At 46.3% G+C, this 18,792-nt stretch overlaps 2 protein-coding genes across 5 annotated transcripts in view; one reads left to right on the forward strand and one right to left on the reverse strand.

Annotated features, from left to right (window-relative positions):
* PSMB7 (proteasome 20S subunit beta 7) overlaps positions 1-720 on the forward strand; it is a 33,678-nt gene extending 32,958 nt beyond the window's left edge. The window contains exon 8 of the mRNA XM_087704571.1: positions 494-720. Within this exon, the coding sequence (XP_087560697.1) occupies positions 494-605 (112 nt within the window). The 3' untranslated portion in view covers positions 606-720. The remainder of the gene's footprint in view (positions 1-493) is intronic.
* Positions 721-2,508: 1,788 nt separating this feature from the next.
* The window catches only part of NEK6 (NIMA related kinase 6), a 76,296-nt gene continuing 60,012 nt past the window's right edge, over positions 2,509-18,792 (reverse strand). For all 4 annotated transcript variants that reach the window (XM_087704569.1, XM_087704567.1, XM_087704570.1 and 1 more), the window contains exons 9-10: positions 10,419-10,532; positions 2,509-3,346 (exon numbers count right to left, since the gene is read on the reverse strand). In XM_087704569.1, the coding sequence (XP_087560695.1) occupies positions 3,236-3,346; positions 10,419-10,532 (225 nt within the window). In that variant the 3' untranslated portion in view covers positions 2,509-3,235. The remainder of the gene's footprint in view (positions 3,347-10,418; positions 10,533-18,792) is intronic.

Raw genomic sequence — 18,792 nt, forward strand, 5'->3', positions numbered from 1 at the left:
CACGAGGCTGAGTGGGCCACGCGAAGGTTTCAGCTCCTGTCCAGGATGCGGCCTGAAAACTTTTGCAGTGGTATCAACATGCCCTTTTTTTCACGACCCACCTTGCAAAATCTGGCAGAGGAACTTTCTTCGTTTTTGCTTGAAGATGTTTCGCTTATCATCCCAGAAGCTTTCTCAGTTCTGGCTGAACGGTTGGGGGCGTGGGAAAGTTCATGTTCCGTCAGAACTGAAGCTTCTCGCATGAGAAGCGAAACGTCCTCAAGGGGGGGGGAAGCCTTTTGGGAGGGGGGGGAAAGCCTTTTGGGAGGGGGGGAAAGCACCTTGGGGATAACCACAAGCCCATGGAGAATCTCCCCAGGCACAAGAAGTCCACACGTGGTTATAGTCCTCAAGATTCCCTAAATTCTCAGGGGGGAAAAGTCTTGCTTGCCAGCCTGGTAAGTTACTCAGACCCGCAAAGCTTTTGTGACGGTGCCTTTTTACTCCTCGACAGGCAAGGAAAATACCGTTGTGAGAAGGGCACGACGGGGGTCCTGTCGGAAAAGGTGATCCGTCTGGAACTGGAAGTGGCTGAGGAGACGGTGCAGACCATGGACACATCCTGATTCCCCGCCGGAGAGTCCGGTGACACGGTTAGGGGACCGAGAGTATTCCTTCGAAGTCGAAATCATTTTTTGAGAATGTTACAATTAACCAAACGAATAAAACAAATAATGAGAACAGGATGGGTTGGTTCTTGCAATTTGGAGGAGGGCAGGGAAGAGTGTCCAAGCCCATCATCCTCTACCTGTTGTGATGTAAGCTTTAGGGGTTTGAATACAGGGGGGTCCTCCTTGACTTACAACTTTCGCTTAGTGACTTTTCCAAGTTGGGTTATTGTTCTGACCAAGGCTTCCCAAGAGCATGAAGCAAACTCCTGGGCCCGACAAAAACCCCTTTAATTAATTTATTGTGAATTCTGCTCATTCACATCCAGCAAAGTCTTTCAAGGGAGGATTTACGGTCACAAACCTTATCTGGCTTGGAGAGCTGCCAGGCAGAACTTGGCAAGGAGTCTCAGAAGGTCACAAACCCATTAAGCAAACTAATGGTCTCAGCAGCCAGAGAGGTAATTATTTTAACGGCCTGGACTTATGACGGTTTCAGGATCCTGGAGGTCACATGACGGGCCCAAGACAACGGGGAAGCCAGATTCACTTTACAACTGTGTCACTCACTTAACCCACTGTAGTGATTCATTAACCAACGGTGGCAAGAAAAGTCGTAAAAAAGGGGACAAAGCTCCCTTAACTGAAAAAGGCTCCCTTCGCCACCATCTTTGCTTAGCAACGTAAAATTTGGGCTCCATTGTGGTCGTAAGTCAGAGAACTACCTGGCTTTAACTATGCTCTCCGACCGAGCAAAGTAGACTGTGAAAGGTGCTAGTTTTAAGCCCCTCGTCGACACCAACTCAATGCCGGGGACCGTTTTCTTTTTACGAAGGAAACTTTTATTTGGTAAATCATTTTAAATCTTGCCTAAAAATTTACAATTGCCTCCCCCCCCCCCCCTTTCGCCAAAAGGATGACAACTTAAGCACAAGAGGAGGCCTTAATGGAACACGAGAAAGAAAGCAAGAGAGAAAGAGCACATAGTCAGGTGGAGTCGAAATCCCCCAACAGCCTAAAACTTTTCCAGAGTTGTTACCCCCAAGGCTAGGTAGCATCCCCCCACCCCACCCCCAAATATCACCTGCAGATATCTACAGTTGGGAGCCGGTTTGCAAGGTCTTCACGAATAAACTTTTCCTGGGCCTTTGGTCATCCCCACATCCCACCTGCCCTACCTCTCAGTTTGGCCCTTCTTAAAACCCTTCGTTCCAAACCGGTGGCTTAAGTTTGCTTTTTTCAAAGAACCCAGAGATGCAAAAAAAAAAAAAAAAACCTGCCGGTAGGAGGTATCTTTAATCATCTTTCCAGAAGAAAAAAAACTTTTCTGCCTCTTCCTCCTGCTCTAATAAAGTGGCCTGCAGAAAGCAGCTTAAGACTACCCCTTCCCCCCCAATGGTTGCATGGTATGGTGATCCCAGAGGTAAGGCTCCGTCAAATTTTTAAAAAAACTTAAGCCGTACATCTCCGGAACGCTTACATCTGGATATTTTTTTTCCCGTTTTGTTTTCCTTCAGATCAGCTTGCTTAAAAAGTATTCACATTGGTAAATGAGTTTTCACAGTAAAAAAAAAAAAAAATAGCAGGCCACACCGCTCTGGGTATTCAGCATCATTTTGCTTCAGACTTACACTTGGTTCCGAGGCCCTTAGGGGGGTGGGGGGAGTGCCCTGAATTTTATTTAGGGGTTCAACCCTGGCGGGAGATGGGCTTTAGAAAACGGTATCCCCAGCGGCTGTAGTCAGATCGCTCCCCGGCCGCAGCGATCTTGAACCGGGAAAAAAAACGGTGACAAAACGCAATGACATTCCCTTTGGTTTGAAAGTCCGCCTGGTCTCAGCTGACGACACACGCTGCAAAATAAATCATTCTAGGGTTTATTGGAAAATAAAAATTCAGTCTTCTCCTCCTCCGTCATACCGTTCTCTTGCAACGGAGAGAAATAACGAACGAAAATTAAAAACGCAGGTCGGATGTCTTGTTTGGTGTTTTTTTTAAAAAAAAAAATACACGAACTTAAAATCTGAACTTGCTAATAACCACTGCTAGAAGAAGCAAAGGAGCAGTTATACACATTACGCCTCCCCCCTTCCCCGAAAAAAAAAAATCTATTGCAATTCTTAACGTTAGGATTAAAGTGATTTTCCCAAAGGGATTCATTGCCCCAATATTTCACATTCGTTAAAAGATACACAAGGGGTACGTCAAAAATACACCAACCAGAAAACCTTTGTTTTACAAAGCCTAACTTAGATTACACACAAAACAGTTTGAAGAAAGGATCTTTTAAAAAAACAACAACAAAACAAAACACGAGATCTACATCGGTAACATGTTATCCGTTTTCGGAAGAGGCAACGCAACTCATGCTGGCTGCCGCACTGTACAGCCTGTGGCTGGGATCAGATCCACCCGCTGGGCGCCTGTACAGAAATGGTGGAAGGATCTCCCTAAATTGGCGGCTCGACTCCACTCAAAAGCCGCTTGTTTTGAGTTCGATGAGGCACCGCTTGGTTTTCGTCTGAGACAAGAAGTTAAGTAAGACTACGCCGGGAACGGTTCTCCTCGCGGGACGCCGGAGCCGCGCTTCAAGTGCTGGACGTCCAGAGGTGCATCTGTTTCGCTAACTGGTGCACGTAACCAATATCGGGCCTCTGGTCTGGATCCGGGTAGATACACATGCTGACCAGCTCCCGCAACTGTGAGGAAAGAAAGAAGGGGGGGGGGGGTGAACACACAATTCGCTCAAGTTTCCATCTGGACCAGGGGTGTCAAACAACGCTTGCGGGCCGGACCCAGTCGGCTGGTAGGGCTGACCCGCGGTACCTCTGCTGCCAAAAACAGGCTGAAAATGGGCTGTGTATCTATATCTATCTATTAATCTATCATCTATCTATCATATAGCTAGCTATCCCCCCATTTCTCCTATCTATATCTATCTATCTATCTATCTATCATCTATCTATCTATCTATCTATCATCTATCTATCTATCATCTATCTATCTAATACATCTAGCTATCATCATCTATCATATAGCTAGCTAGCCTCCCTCCCTCCCTATGTATTATCTATCTATCATATAGCTATCATCATCATCTATCTCATATAGCTAGCTATCCTCCCTCCCTCCCTCCCTATCAGCTATCTACCATATAGCTAGCTATCCCTCTATCGATCGATTGATCGATCTATCATCTATCTATCTAATCCATCTATAGCTATCATCATCATCTATCATATAGTTAGCTATCCTCCCTCCCTCCCTATCTATCATCTATCATATAGCTAGCTATCCCATCCATCTATCTATCTATCTATCTATCTATCTATCTATCTATCTATCTATCTCCATCCATCCATCATTATCTCTCCATCTCTCTCTCTCTCTCTCTCTCTCTCTCTCTCTCTCTCTCTCTCTCTCTCTCTCTCTCTCTCTCTCTCTCTCTCTCTATCTATCTATCTATCTATCTATCTATCATCTATCTTCTGTATCAGGGACCAGCAACTTGTGGCTCTGGAGCTGCTCTCTGGTGGGGAACCGGACATCCAGTCGGCTTCAGAATTGAATGGGGGGCTTCCGGTTAGGACCTTTGTGGCTCTGAGTGTTTAAGGTTGCCAACCCCTGCTCTTTCTATATATGAGAATTTCCAGGAGGGAGCCCAGAATGCTTGGAGAACACCCAACGGAGGTCCTCCAACCCAAGGAATACTTGGCTGGCATTTCTGTCGGGATTTTGGGCCATTTTCCAGAGAGTTATTGGGCCGGAGCCATGCGGTGGGATGGTAAGAAGAAGAGAGATGTTTCACCAGCATCTTCTTCTGACGGAGCCCAACTTGTTCTCCAGAAACTTCTTCCTGCCGAGAGCTTTGCTTTCTGGCCCAGGGAAGCTCCTTGAGATGGACAACCTGCCCCATGGTGAACCACTTGCTCCTTTGCTCGCATCATCAGCGGGCCACTCGACCCCCTCCGACGCTTTTCATTTCACACTTGAAAGACCGGGCGCTTTTAATTACAAGCCCCGGGAAGCGGTGCGTATACCCTGTGGCACCGAGGAAAAAGAGTCATCGACCGCTTGATCTTCTATCTCGCCCTCCCCCCCTCAGCAGCCAGAGAGGTAATTATTTTAACGGTAATTAGAAGGATGGTTGTCCCACATCCAGGAGTGGTGGATGGAGCAATGCTTTCCAGGGAGTGGTCAATGGCCTGGGAGGGCCGAGAGCAGGGGGGGGGGGGAAGGCTCAACCCAGGGTAATTTTTTTTTTTTTTAAAATTTTTAATTTTAAACACTTAAAACACATCAACCAAGACACGTAACGTTAAACAACTCGGGAACTAAAAGTTCCGTCTTATAGCAGTTACCGCATTTTTCGGACTATAAGACGCACCGGTGTATAAGACGCACCAAGATTTCGAAGACATAAGTAAGAAAAAAAAGTTTTTGCCTCCCCCCCTCCAGCCCCGAGGAGCACTCTGCTGGCTTAAGCAGGGCTGGGGGAAGGCAAAAACGCCCCCGTTTTTCACCCAAATGGGGGATTTTTATCTTCCCCTAGCCCTGCTGAAGCCTGCAGAGTACTTCTGCAGGGTGGAGGGAGGCAAAAACTCCTGGTTTGGTGAAAAAAACGGCCCATTTTTTGCAAAAAAATGGAGCCTCGGGAGGCCAAAAATGGCTGTATTTGGTGTATAAGACACACCAACATTTCCACACTGTTTTGGGGGGGGGGAACGGTGCGTCTTATATTCCAAAAAAAAAGGTACATATCGGTGAGTCTTTGCAGTTATTGTTCCCCTTTGTATACATTTTAATTTTATATTTGTGGCCACCTTGTTTCTTACTCTTTTTCATGTCCAAGTCCTTAGTTATTCATATTTAGCCGTTTATATCAGACAATCATATTGCCTATGTCATACCGTATATACTTTTCTTACATTAATATATCTTAACTTATCTTTCCTACTCCCTATCTTATCTCTATAACTTAGTTGATCTACTATACTTTAATTTTACATTTTCCCAATTTCTTTCTTTCAATTTCTTTTCTTGTTTTAAAATATATTTTTATTGTTTTTGCATTTTTGCATTTAAAATAATGCAATGCAGTGAAGCTGTTGTGGCCACACAGATAGTATCAGTGGTGGGTTTCACCTACTCTGTGGGTGTGGCCTCCTTTGTGGGAGTGGCTTGCCAGCCATGTATTCTCTCTTTCTCTCTCTCTCTCTCCTTCCTTTTGTCTCTCTGTCCCTTTTTCCTTTTTTCCTTTCATCTCTCTCACTTTTTCTTTCTTTTTTTCTTTCTTTCTTTTTCTTTCTCTTTCTCTGTGTGAGTCTGTGTGTGTGTGTGTGTGTGTGTCTGTGTGTGTGTCAGTGGTGGGTTTCAAAAATTTTTGGAACCTCTTCTGTAGGTGTGGCCTGCTTTCTGGTGGAACCTCTTCTAACCGGTTCGGTAGATTTGATGAACCGGTTCTAACGAACTGGTGCGAACTGGTAGGAACCCACCTCTGGATAGTATATACCAGTGGTGAGATTCAAATAATTTAACAACCAGTTCTCTGACCTAATGATTTTTTCCAGCAACCAGTTCACCAAACTGTTCAGAAAGTTAACAACCGGTTCTCCCGAAGTGGTGTGAACTGGCTGAATCCCACCACTGGTATATACACATAACCTCAACCATTAGTTGTCAATCTACTTAGTACATTATCCATCCTTTTATCCAATCACATTATTTACAATTTGTTCCAGTCTCATCATCTTGTCTTATACCAATAATAAAATCTGTTCCCAAATTCATAATATTCCAACTGTTTTTTAATTCTCAGGTGAGCCTATCTGCTTCGGCGCAGGCCAAAATTTTTCTAGTTATATCTAACTCTGATGGGATACGTTCTTTTTTTCCAATGCTACGAATAGATTATTCGTGCCGCAGTCAATGCATGGATAACTAAATAAAGCACATCTTTCTTATACCCCTCTCTGGTATTATGCCTAGGAGGAAAATTTCTGGTTTCCACAGAATTTGATCTCCCACCATTTGTTCCAGCCATAATTGTACCATTCTCCAGTATCTTTTTGCCTCCTTGCTGTCTACCACATATAGGAAAAAGTGCCTGGTGTTTTTTTACACTTCCAACACTTCTTCTTTCTATCATCTAGCCAGTTGTACCATTTCCCCCAAACTAAGTCGTAATCTGATACCTCCTTTCCTTGTATTTCCGTTGTCAACTTACTCATCTCTGCACATTCTAAGATCTTCCTTAGCAACTTCATCTTCCTTTGTGTACTGTGTTGCTTTCCCATTTTTGTGCGTATCTTATTCTGCCCGCAGTTGTAATATATAGGATTAGGTATAATATTTCTCTACTGTATTTTGTGGTGGTTAGCCCTAATAAAGGTTTCCAATCAAGGCAAGTTCCCCGTTATTTCTTCAAACCGCTTTTTGAATTCTGGTCCAATAAATTGCCCAGGGCAATTTGGATGGAGCTGTGAAGAGGTTCAACGGGATGCCGGATTCTACGCCTGCGCTCCAGTTCCTTGGATTTGAAGGCATGGAATCCAGATGGTGTGAAGTATTAATACCTCTTGATTAAAAAAAAAAACACCTGGAATCCTGCAACCCATTTTCATCACCACAAAAAAGGATGTGGTGACTTTGGAGAAAGTGCAGAGAAGAGCAACCAAGGGGACTAAAACATATGAAGGACGGCTGCAGGATTTGGGGTTGGATAGTTTAAAGAAAAGCATTAGCAGTATTCCAGTGTTTGTGGGGCTGCCCCAAAGAGGGGCGGGGTCAAGGAGAGAAGAAACTTGGAATGAAGGAGAAACTTCCTTCATTAACCCGTGGAACAGCTTGACACCGAAAACTGTGGGCGCTCAATTGTGAGCCAAAACACTGGGGAGTTTAGCATGCTTCACAGCAAAGATTCTGGTCCTTCCTGGCCAGAGATGAGCAGTTCTGGAGAACGGACTAGATTAGAACAGAACAGAACTTATCTAAGATAGAATTGAATAATATGAATGGAATAGAAACTAGAATAGAATAGAGAGTAGAGTAGACAACTCTGACAGTTAGAACAATGAATCAGTGGAGCAGAATTTTCCTCCAGAAGTTGTGAATGCCCCAACACTGGAAGTCTTTAAGAAGATGTTGGATAGCCATTTGTCTGAAACAGTATAGGGTTTCCTGCCTAGGCAGGGGGTTGGACTAGAAGACCTCCAAGGTCCCTTCCAACTCTGCTATTGTATTAGGTTGTATTAGGAATAGAATAAATAATTTGAATAGAATAATATGAATAGAATAGAGTTGGAAGGGACCTTGGAGGTCCTCTAGTCCAGCCTCCTGCTCAAGCAGGAGATCTTATACCATTTCAGACAGAAAATCAGTGAGGGAGGGAGGGAGGAAGGAAGAAAGGGAGCTTGAAGGTCTTCTAGTCCAACCCTCTGCTCAGGAGATACTATTTCAAGACAAGGGGCCACTCAGTCTCTTCTTAAAAACCTCCAGTGATGGGAGTGCTCACAATTTCTGGTGGCAAGATGTTCCACTGGTTAACTGTCCTAGCTATTAGGAAGTTTCTCCTTAATTCCAGGTTGCTTCTCTCTTTAATTAGTTTCCATCCATTGCTTCTTGTCCTGCCCTCTGCTGCTTTGGAGAATAAGTTGGCCCCATCGTTACTATCTTTTCTCTTTCCTCCAGAGACAAGGTGGGCAAGGATAGTTGATGCGCAAAATATACATTGCAACGCTTATTGCAAAGCCTCTCAACTATCAAACGACAACCCGGCCTTCACGTGGTGCCCCCCATTCCCACCAATCGGGCTCTGTCGACCCTTGGGACTGGCGTCCCCTTGGGTATATCCAGCCGAAACAGCTTCCATGGATCGCCGTATCCACAGTGGCGTCAAATTTCCATGGAAGTCGCCTATACCCACGATGGGTGAAGAGGCGTCAAGTACAAATACAGAGACAACCTGCATTTTGCCTCGGGTCCCCTCGCAGAGCCAGGTTCTCCTAATGGGCCAGGTCTATCCAAGAGGAACAGATGGGTATAGGTTCGAATCCCTAGCGCTGCGTAACGGAGTGAGCTCCCGTGACTTTGTCCCAGCTTCTGCCCACCTAGAAGTTCAAAAGCAGGTAAAAAACGCAAGTAGAAAAATAGGAGCCACTTTTGGTGGGAAGGGAATAGCGTTCTATGCACCTTCGGCGTTGAGTCATGCCGGCCACATGACCACGGAGACGTCTTCAGACAGTGCTGGCTCTTCGGCTTTGAAATGGGAGATGAGCACTGCCCCCTAGAGTTGGGAACGAGCAGCACATCTGTTCGAGGGGAACCTTTGCCTTTATTTTTTTGTTGTGTGTTTCCTGGGCACGGAGAAGAAGCTGACAGGCAGCCAATTCCCAAGCGTGACCTCCCCGCATTCCCTTTTCACCTGGTACATTTCACAAGCGATTAAGATCAAGCAAAGCTGGGCTCTTTGAACTCCCTTAACAAAGCCATTCCTGCCTTGAAATGACCCAAAAAACTTAACGAGATTATGTTAGATATCAAAACTCCCTGGACCGTGAGCGGCTGGGGCCAGCCACGCTAGGCAAAACACCCGGGGGGAAAAAACCCGTTAGGAGTCCCCCGATTGGGGTACTTCAAAAGGCTTTCAAGAAGAGACTGGACTGCCATCTGTCAGAAATGGTATAGGGTCTCCTGCTTGGGCAGGGGGTTGGACTAGATGACCTACAAGGTCCCTTCCAACTCTAATTTATCTAAGATGATTAGAGGACTGGAGGCTAAAACACACGAAGAATGGTTGTAGGAAGTGGACATGGCTGGTCTAGGGAAGAGAAGGACCGGGGGAGACAAGAGAGCATCTTCCAATATTTGTGGGGCTGCCACAGAGAGGAGGGTGTCAAGCTATTTTCCAAAGCACCTGAAGGCCGGACAAGGAATAATGGATGGAAACTGACCAAGGAGAGATTCAACCTAGAAATAAGGAGAAACTTTCTGACAGGGAGAAAAATCCACCCATGGAACAGAAGTTGCTTTCAGAAGTTGTGGGAGCTTCGTCCCTGGAGGCTTTCAAGAAGACACTGGACTGCCATCTGTCAGAAATGGTGTAGGGTCTCCTGCGTGGGCAGGGGGTTGGACTAGATGACCTACAAAGTCCCTTCCAACTCTAATTTATCTAAGACGATTAAAGGACTGGAGGCTGAAACACACAAAGAATGGTTGCAGGAACTGGGCATGGCTAGTCTAGGGAAGAGAAGGACCAGGGGAGACAGGATAGCAGCCTTCCAATATTTGAGGGGCTGCCCCAGAGAGGAGGGGGTCAAGCTATTTTCCAAAGCACCTGAAGGCCAGACAAGGAATAATGGATGGAAACTGATCATTCAACCTGGAAATAAGAAGGAATTTTCTGACAGGGAGAACAATCAACCCATGGAACAGAAGTTGCCTTCAGATGTTTCACCATTGGAAGCTTTCAAGAAGAGACTGGACTACCATCTGTCAGAAATGGTGTAGGGTCTCCTGCTTGGTGGTGTTGAACTAGATGATCTACAAGGTCCCTTCCAACTCTTTTCATCTGAAGTCCCCCTACCCTCCTTCTCTCCCTGGCATCCTCGAAAACCTCCTGCTTTCAAAGACCCCCCAATCCAGCCCACAATTTGGACCCAATATGAAAATCCAACAGGAAATCATTTTTTTTCCCCTAGCGTGACTTTGCAAGCTTCTTCCTGCCCCCCCACCCCATCGAGCAGAAGTTCTGCACTTCAGCCAGGTTCTTACCTTCTCGGAGTAATGTTCGGTGGGCAGAGGTGGGTAATCACACTGCTCGATCTTCTGGCAGAGGGAGAAGAGGTTCATTTTATCGCCGTAGAAGGGGCTCTGAAGAGCTGCCATCTGGAACGAAAGCATTTGAAGAGTGAGGGGGGGGGCTTCAAAATGTAGAGATTTTGTATATATATCCGGACCAAAATGTCTCTTGATCTGTGTCTGGGCCAGGGGTCAGCCACTTGCAGCTCTGGAGCCGCAAGTGGCTCTTTCCTACCTTGGCTGCGGCTCCCTGTTGCTCAAAATATGTGTCATAATCGCCAATGGATAAATGGATAAATCCAAGAAATGAAAAGTTTCAGAAGAAAGGTAAAAGGTTCCCCCCGCACATCTGTGCCAGTCGTTCCGACTCTAGGGGGTGGTGCTCATCTCCCTTTCAAAGCCAAAGAGCCAGCGCTGTCCGAAGACGTCTCCGTGGCCATGTGGCCAGCATGACTCAACGCCAAAGGCCCACGGAACGCTGTTCCCTTCCCACCAAAGATGGTTCCTATTTCTCTACTTGCATTTTTTTTTTAATGTGCTTTCGAACTGCTAGGTTGGCAGAAGCTGGGACAAGTCACGGGAGCTCCCTCCACTACGCAGTGCTAGGGATTCGAACCGCCCAACTGCTGACCTTTCTGATCAACAAGCTCCGCATCTTTGCCACTGAGCCACCATGTCCCCCCGCCCTTTTCCAAATACATATGCTAGTTTTGTGGGCGCCCAGAAAATAGCCAGGCACGGGAAGGGTTTTGTCGCTCCCGGTGTTTTTTTTTCACTGGGAAATGGGTCCAAACGGCTCTTTAAGTGTTTAAGGTTGCCGACTCGGGTCTGGGCACGAGCAAATGGGTGCCAAGATCGAGAGACAGTTCAGTCGGGGCATTGAGCTAACAAAATCTCCACGTTTTTGAAGTCTGGCTGGAACGGATCCCCTTGCTGGGATCCACATTGGGACCCATTTTAAGCCTGCTGCCCCTTGGAGACAAAATCGAGAGATTGAAGCAGGAAAAGGCACTCAGCGTACAACTGTAATGGAGTCCACAATTTCTGATTGTTATAAGTGAGACCTTTGCTAAGCAAGTTTTGCCTTTTAAGTGAATCGCTGCAGATGGCAAGTTAGTAACTCACTTGTGAAGTGGATCTGGCTGTACCCTGGCTTGTCAGAAGGTCGTAAAATGGGACCATGTCACCCTGGGACACAGTAGCAGTCATAAAAGGATTAGGGGACTGGAGACTAAAACCTATGAAGAACGGTTGCAGGAACTGGGTATGTCTAGTTTAATGAAGAGAAGGACCAGGGGAGACATGATAGCAGTCTTCCAATATCTCAGGGGTTGCCACAAAGAAGAGGGAGTCAAGCTATTCTCCAGGGCACCTGAGGGCAGGACAAGAAGCAATGGGTGGAAACTAATCAAGGAGAGAAGCAACTTAGAACTGAGGAGGAATTTCCAGACAGTGAGAACAATTAATCAGTGGAACAGAAGTTGCCCCAGAAGTTGTGAATGCTCCAACACTGGAAGTTTTTAAGATGAAGTTGGATAGCCATTTTTCTGAATGTTATCTGCCTAAGCAGAGGGTTGGACTAGAAGATCTCCAAGGTCCCTTCCAACTCTGTTATTCTATTCTATTCCATATTCTATTCTATTCCATATTCTATTCTATTCCATATTCTATTCTATTCCATATTCTATTCTATTCCATATTCTATTCTATTCCATATTCTATTCTATTCCATATTCTATTCTATTCCATATTCTATTCTATTCTATTCTATTCTATTCTATGCAACTGGAGGCTAAAACATATGAAGAACGGTTGCAGGAATTGGGTTATGTCTGGTTTAATAAAAAGAAGGACTAGGGGAGACATGATAGCAGTCTTCCAATATCTCTGGGGCTGCCACAAAGAAGAGGGAGTCAAGCTATTCTCCAGGGCACCTGAGGGCAGGACAAGAAGCAATGGGTGGAAACTAATCAAGGAGAGAAGCAACTTAGAACTAAGGAGAAATTTCCTGACAGTGAGAACAATTCATCAGTGGAACGACTTGCCTCCAGAAGCGGTCTCTCCTTCAACCCAACCCAGCAAAGGAGGCAATGGCCAGCTCTCTCTCTCTTCCCTCTCTTAGGTCTGGGTTCAAAGCGAATGCCGCAAAGCCACACCAAGCTCAGTGGGTGAAGCAGCCCCCACCCCACCCCCATCTCCTCAGCAGACCCAGTGGCTTATTAATCCTTAATGCCATTCAAGGGCTCCCTGTCAGCCTTGCTATCCTACGCTGCCCCAGACAATGAAAGGCCCCCTCCTCCCCCCTCCTCCTTATTAAGCACTAATGGATAATTGTGGGTATTATCCACTCTGGCTGGATAATCCTTTTTGCCCCGACGCATTTTGAGGCCAGGCGGGACAAATCGGGGACCTTTGTCTCCTTCTGCGCTCCCGGCTATTAATTAAGCATTTTGATCGTGGTCAAGTCATCGTCAGTTCAACCACTGAGCTACAAAGGATCCTCTTCTATTGAAAGGTTAAATTTTGGGGGAGAAAAGGGGGATTTCCAACCCCGCAAAGCCTCGCTTGATATCCACTCCAGGTGTTGTGGCCCACCAGCGGCAAGCAGGGTCAGACAGTGAGGAGGTTGGGGAGGAAGATGGGCCAGTCCTGGAGTCTGGGGAAGGCTCTGTGTCGGAGGCAGAGAGGGGGCCAGGGCCGCCTGACAGTTATCAGCTACCTTTGGATTTGGAGATCAGTGAGGCAGAAGAACAGCTGGAGCCTGTTCCCGATATGTGCATGCGCAGAGCTGCCAGAAGAAGGCAACAGCTAAGGAACAAGGGCCGACTCAGGAGTAAAGGGATAGGTGGATGGTGAATGGCCCCTCCCATAGGGAATAAGAGAGGAGTTTGCAGGAGGCAATTAGATCAATTCATTAGGGTGAAGATCTGCTGCTGACTTCTTGTCAAGTACCGTATTTTTCAGATTATAAGACACATCTTTTCCCCTCAAAAAAGAGGCTGAAAATCTGGGTGTGTCTTATACACTGAATACAGCATTTTTGGCCTCCCGAAACCCCGCCCCCTTCACCAAAATGGCCATGCATAGTCTTTAGGAGGCTTCCAGAGTGCTCCTGGGGGCTGGGGAGGGCAGAAACCGCAAACTGCGGTTCTGGAACTGCATGTGGCTCTTTCATCCCTCTGCTGCGGCTCCCTGTCATTCAAAATATGCGTCACAGCTGCCAATGCGCGACACCCGCCAGAATGTGATTATTGAGCTCCCTGACCTCGGAAGGCCAACCATGGATAAATCCAAGAAAAGAAAAGTTGCAGAAGAAAACAGAACGTTTAATTCAGCTATATATGCTAGTTTTGTGGCCGCTCAGGAAATAGTCAGGTTTTGTGCCTCCTGGTGTTTTCATTTCTGTGGGAAACGGGTCCCAATGGCTCTTGGGAGTGTTTAAGGTTGCCGACCCTCATTCTAGGCAAACACCTCAAGCTCTACCACGAGACTACTGGCTGGAACCTGGGTAGACTCCCCCAAACCACGTTCTCGATCTGAAATTTGAGTGAGGACCCCGCCAGATCCTTTCTGCCAGCAAATGGGATCGTCTGGTTAAGAATCGCGAAAGCTGTCGACGCTCCCAGCTATTCTCTCTCTCTCTCTTTTTTGAGAAAGGAGAGAGAGAGAGACAGACACAGAGCGAGAGAGTGAGAGAGAACTTTGATCTCTTGAAAGTTATCTGGATGACACGTCTCCAAGTTGGGGGGGAGCTTCACACACACACACACACACACCATTTTGATCAGCTGCGTCCTTGTACATCAACGGTGGGCCCCCGCAAAAAACGTCAAGATAAGGTGGCATAATGTGAAATCATGCCTACACAACCTCCAGCTTCAAATAATAATAATAAGGAAGTGAATTCCGAGTGGCACGTCTGCCTCCCAGCGATCTGCAGATTATATATATATATCCCTCTGGTTATCGGTTTCGCAGGGAGGGGAGCGAAGGAGAAAACAGAAGAAGGAAGATAACTCCCCCCCCCCGCTAAAGCTGATGCTTCTTTAAAAAAAGCCAGACTCGAGTTTCAAGGATGAGAAGAGAGAATTGGGGGGGGGGGGGGCTGAGACCCATTGAGGAATGGAGAGGACTTGGAAGAATCCTTGAAGTACAAGTTTGTTTAGTGACCAAAGAGATGTCATTGCTGAAAAAAGGGGCTCACGATCATGTTTCACACTTACGACCATTACCGCAAGAGCAAAATGAAGACGCTTGGGAAAGGACTCAGATTTAAAACCGTCGCTGTCTCCCGAGGTCACGCAATTCCCCTTTTGTGACCTCCTGACAAGCAGAGCCCACGGGGGAAGCCAGATTCACTTAACGGCCATGTTACTAATAGAGCAAACCACGGCAATTCGCTTAACGAACGTGGGGGGAGAGACGTCGTAACGTTGGGGCAAAACCCACTTGACGACTTAACTCACTGGAATGAAATTTACTTAATTGTCTCACTTAGGGACAGAGGCTTTGGACTCCATTGTGGACGTAAGTCGAGAGGTTGGCTTCACATCATTTAACAACCGGTTCGGCCTAGTGCAGAACCAAAAATTGTGAGGATGAGTTGACATCAGCAAGGCCCATTCTTAATTATCAACAGGATGTTGTAGGCCTGGAGTACCAGCCACGGAGTTTACTCCAAATGCTACTTGATTGCTAAGACAACATTGGCCCAACGTGAAGCCCAGGTCCAGTTAGGAGACGTTCCAGAAGAAGTAGGGCATCTCCCCTGGGGCCCAGACGCATCTGGCCACATTAGGGGAAACCTACATCTGGGCTTGGTGGCTCAGTGGCTAAGACGCTGAGCTTGTCGATCAGAAAGGTCAGCAGTTCAGCGTTCGAATCCCTAGCGCTGCATAATGGAGTGAGCTCCCGTGACTTGTCCCAGCTTCTGCCAACCTAGCTTTTTCGAAAGCAAATCAAAAATGCAAGTAGAAAAATAGGAGCCACCTTCGGTGGGAAGCTAACAGTGTTCTGTGCCCCTTCGGCGTTGAGTCATGCTGGCCACATGACCACGGAGATGTCTTTGGACAGCGCTGGCTCTTCGGCTTTGAAATGGAGATGAGCACCGCCCCCTAGAGTCAGGAACGACTAGCATGTATGTGCGAGGGGAACGTTTACCTTTGGTTAGATCTGGCAAAGACAACGCTGGACCTGTCCCCAGATGAGTAGAAGACCGTTAAAGTCACGTTGTGACTCTCTTCCCTTAATCCCAACCGCCGTATCGCATTGATTTTGTGTTATCGACTTCCTGGCTGCCCGCTGAAGCTGGCGTGAAGCTTTGGTGTATCGTCAACAAATTAATCAGCACCTATCGAACCGCTGAATGATCGGGCCTGAGAACTGCACAACGGCCAGCACATGGCCTTGTTAAATGAGCGTTTGTTACACCTGGGATTTCTGCCCACAATCAAACATCGCTTTTACCAACAGAGTTCCTCCTAGGAATGTCCCAGTCTCAAAAATCAGCATGAAAAGGTCTGTGTTTTTTTTTTTTTTCTTTCTTGGACAGATCTGTCATTCTTTGTCCAAATTATGTGCATCAGCAGAAACAAAAAAAAGTTGAAGGTAAATTGCACATAGCTGCTAGTCGTTCCCGACTCTAGATGAGCGCTGCTCATCTCCGTTTCAAAGCCGAAGAGCCAGCGCTGTCCAAAGACGTCTCCGTGGTCATGTGGCCGGCATGACTCAACGCCGAAGGCGCACGGAACGCTGTTCCCTTCCCACCAAAGGTGGTTCCTATTTTTCTACTTGCATTTTTTAAACGTGCTTTCAAACTGTCAGGTTGGCAGAAGCCGGGACAAGTAACTGGGACTCACTCCGCTACGTGGTGCTGGGGATTCGAACCACTGAACTTTCAATCGACAAACTCAGCGTCTTAGGCACTGAGCCACCATTTCCCAAGCATAATTTGGGACCAAAAGAAACATTTGTCCAGAATTTAAGATCCATCTTAAAGATCAGGAACGTGTGTGTATGATTGCAGAAATCGCCGCTTGGATTTGAACCGCCTCACCGAGCTGCAAACTTTCAATTAAACCCTAATGTGGTTAAACATTAAACAACTCTAAATTCCACTCCTTCAAGGTGGCTTATTCAGGGTGAGCCCTTCCTTTCTACAACAGTTAATTTAGTGACGTTCAAAGTTACAGACGCCACTGAAAAAGAGTGACTTAGGACCATTTTTCACACTTATGACCAATGGCAGTACACCCATGATCACGTGATCAAAACTTTAAAAGGCTTGGCCACTGACTCGTATTTAGGATGGTGGCAGCGTCCCGGGGTCACGTGATTCCCCTTTTGCGACCTTCAGACAAGCCAAGCCAATGGGGGAGCCTGATTCATTTAACAACGGTGTTACTAACTTACCAACCACCGTGCTTCACTTAAAAGCTGTGGCAAGAAAGGGTGTAGAATGGGGCCAAATTCACTTAACAAACATCTCACTTAGCAACGTAAATTTTGGGCTTAGTCTTATGTGTTGAAACAATCCCGACATTGGCCGAGTAATGTGTTAAGGGGCCCTTGTGCTGGCTGTATAGCTAACTGGTCATGTCATCTTATATGTTATTTAATTGGGACTTGTAGTATTTTTAATCTATATACAGCCAAATACCACTCACTCATCAAGAAATCTCCAGAACCGTAAAGCCTACAAATCTGGGCTTCTCACTAAATCTGGGCTTCTCACTTCTTCACTAAGAAAGGATTTTTCAAAATGACCATCGGATCATTAGCATTTAATTATAGCATTTCTTATACAGTCATTAACACGCTCTGATGTTAAGTTCTACTCCCCCTCCCCACCTGAAAAGAGCTCTGTTCCAACTGCCAATTGCCTCACATTCCATTACCTCAGTTCAAACTGGCAGACATTCCACTCCTTCACTCAGGAACAGCCTGGGGCTCCTTACAGTACTAAACATCGGTGTACCTCACCAAAATGTCGACACCTTCCACCTATGGAACTGCTTCCGGACTCAAGGTGGCAGGAGTTATATTCAAGTGTTTCAATCACCGACCACCACTGAGCCAACGGATTGTGAACTGAATTTCTCCTGCATAGCCTAATCACATAGTTTCATCACAAAGCATGGGTATCCAGTTACTGTATTTTTTGGAATATAAGACGCACCTTTTTCTCTCAAAAAAGAGGGTGAAAATCTGGATGCATCTTATGTACTGAATACAGCCTTTTTGGCCTCCCAAAACCCCACCCCTTCACTAAAATGGCCGTGCATAGCCTTTAGGAGGCTTCCAGAGTGCTCCTGGGGGCTGGGGAGGGCAAAAAATGAGCAAAAACAGGCCATTTTTTGCTCATTTTTGTCCCCCACCCAGCCCCCAGGAGCACTCTATAAGCCTACTAAAGGCTATGTGTTGTGGGCCAGCAGGAGCCGTTGGAGCTGCCACCAGACTCCGACAGCGAGGGGCCCTATGAGTCGGCTCTGGAGGATATGGAGGACCCTGGTCAGGGTTCCAACTCCGAGCAGGGCGCAGAGAGACTGGTTGGTCACCAGGTGGCGCCTGAGCCTTGGACCAGTGGGGAGGAGACAAGGGAGAGTGATCCAGAAGCCAGCAGTGAGTTGTTCCTGGATGCCTGGAATCGAAGAGCTAATAGACGTCAGGAACAATTATGCAAATACAGGAAGTGATTGTACTCAGTTGGTGGTCATTAGGCTCCGCTACAGACTATAAAAAGCTACTTGTGCACACGGCCCTCTCTGTAGAAGTCAACGCAGGATTGAATGTCGGAGGACATTACTGTGAGCTTGGCAGGCTGGATTGCTGCCAAGCCTTATCTGTGTTTATTGCTGCCTGAGTTTGTCTGAGTTGCTGCCAAGGTCCTTATCTGTTTGTTTTGCTTGGCTTTCAGCCACCGAGGTTTTGGTGTCTTGCTATTAAAGGACATTCCAGTTAAGCTTGTCTCGGCATTCATTACTCGACGGAGGAGAGGGTCAGAACAGCTTTTTTGATGAAAAATGGGCCTGTTTTCACGAAAAATGGGCTGTTTTGGGGAGGTCTTTTTTTTAATTTGCCTCTTCAAAATCTTGGTGCATCTTATACTCCGGTGCGTCTTATACTCTGAAAACTATTCAATATATATATATATATATATTGAACTGTAGGCCACCTAGAACTATTGACTAATATAGAGGCTATATGAATTGAATGGATGAATAAAGCCAATGATAAATGTAAAGCTGAAAGAGGAATATTACTGCTTTTTTTACCTGCTAAAAATTCAAATAAGTTGTAAAAATGCTCAGCGCTGCTTGTTAAAAACAGCCTCAGAGTTACATATTAT

This window comes from Thamnophis sirtalis, unplaced genomic scaffold (genome assembly GCF_051295495.1).
Source record: "Thamnophis sirtalis isolate CommonGarterSnake01/CBP01778 unplaced genomic scaffold, rThaSir2_p1.2 scaffold_2, whole genome shotgun sequence".
NCBI lineage: Eukaryota > Metazoa > Chordata > Lepidosauria > Squamata > Natricidae > Thamnophis > Thamnophis sirtalis.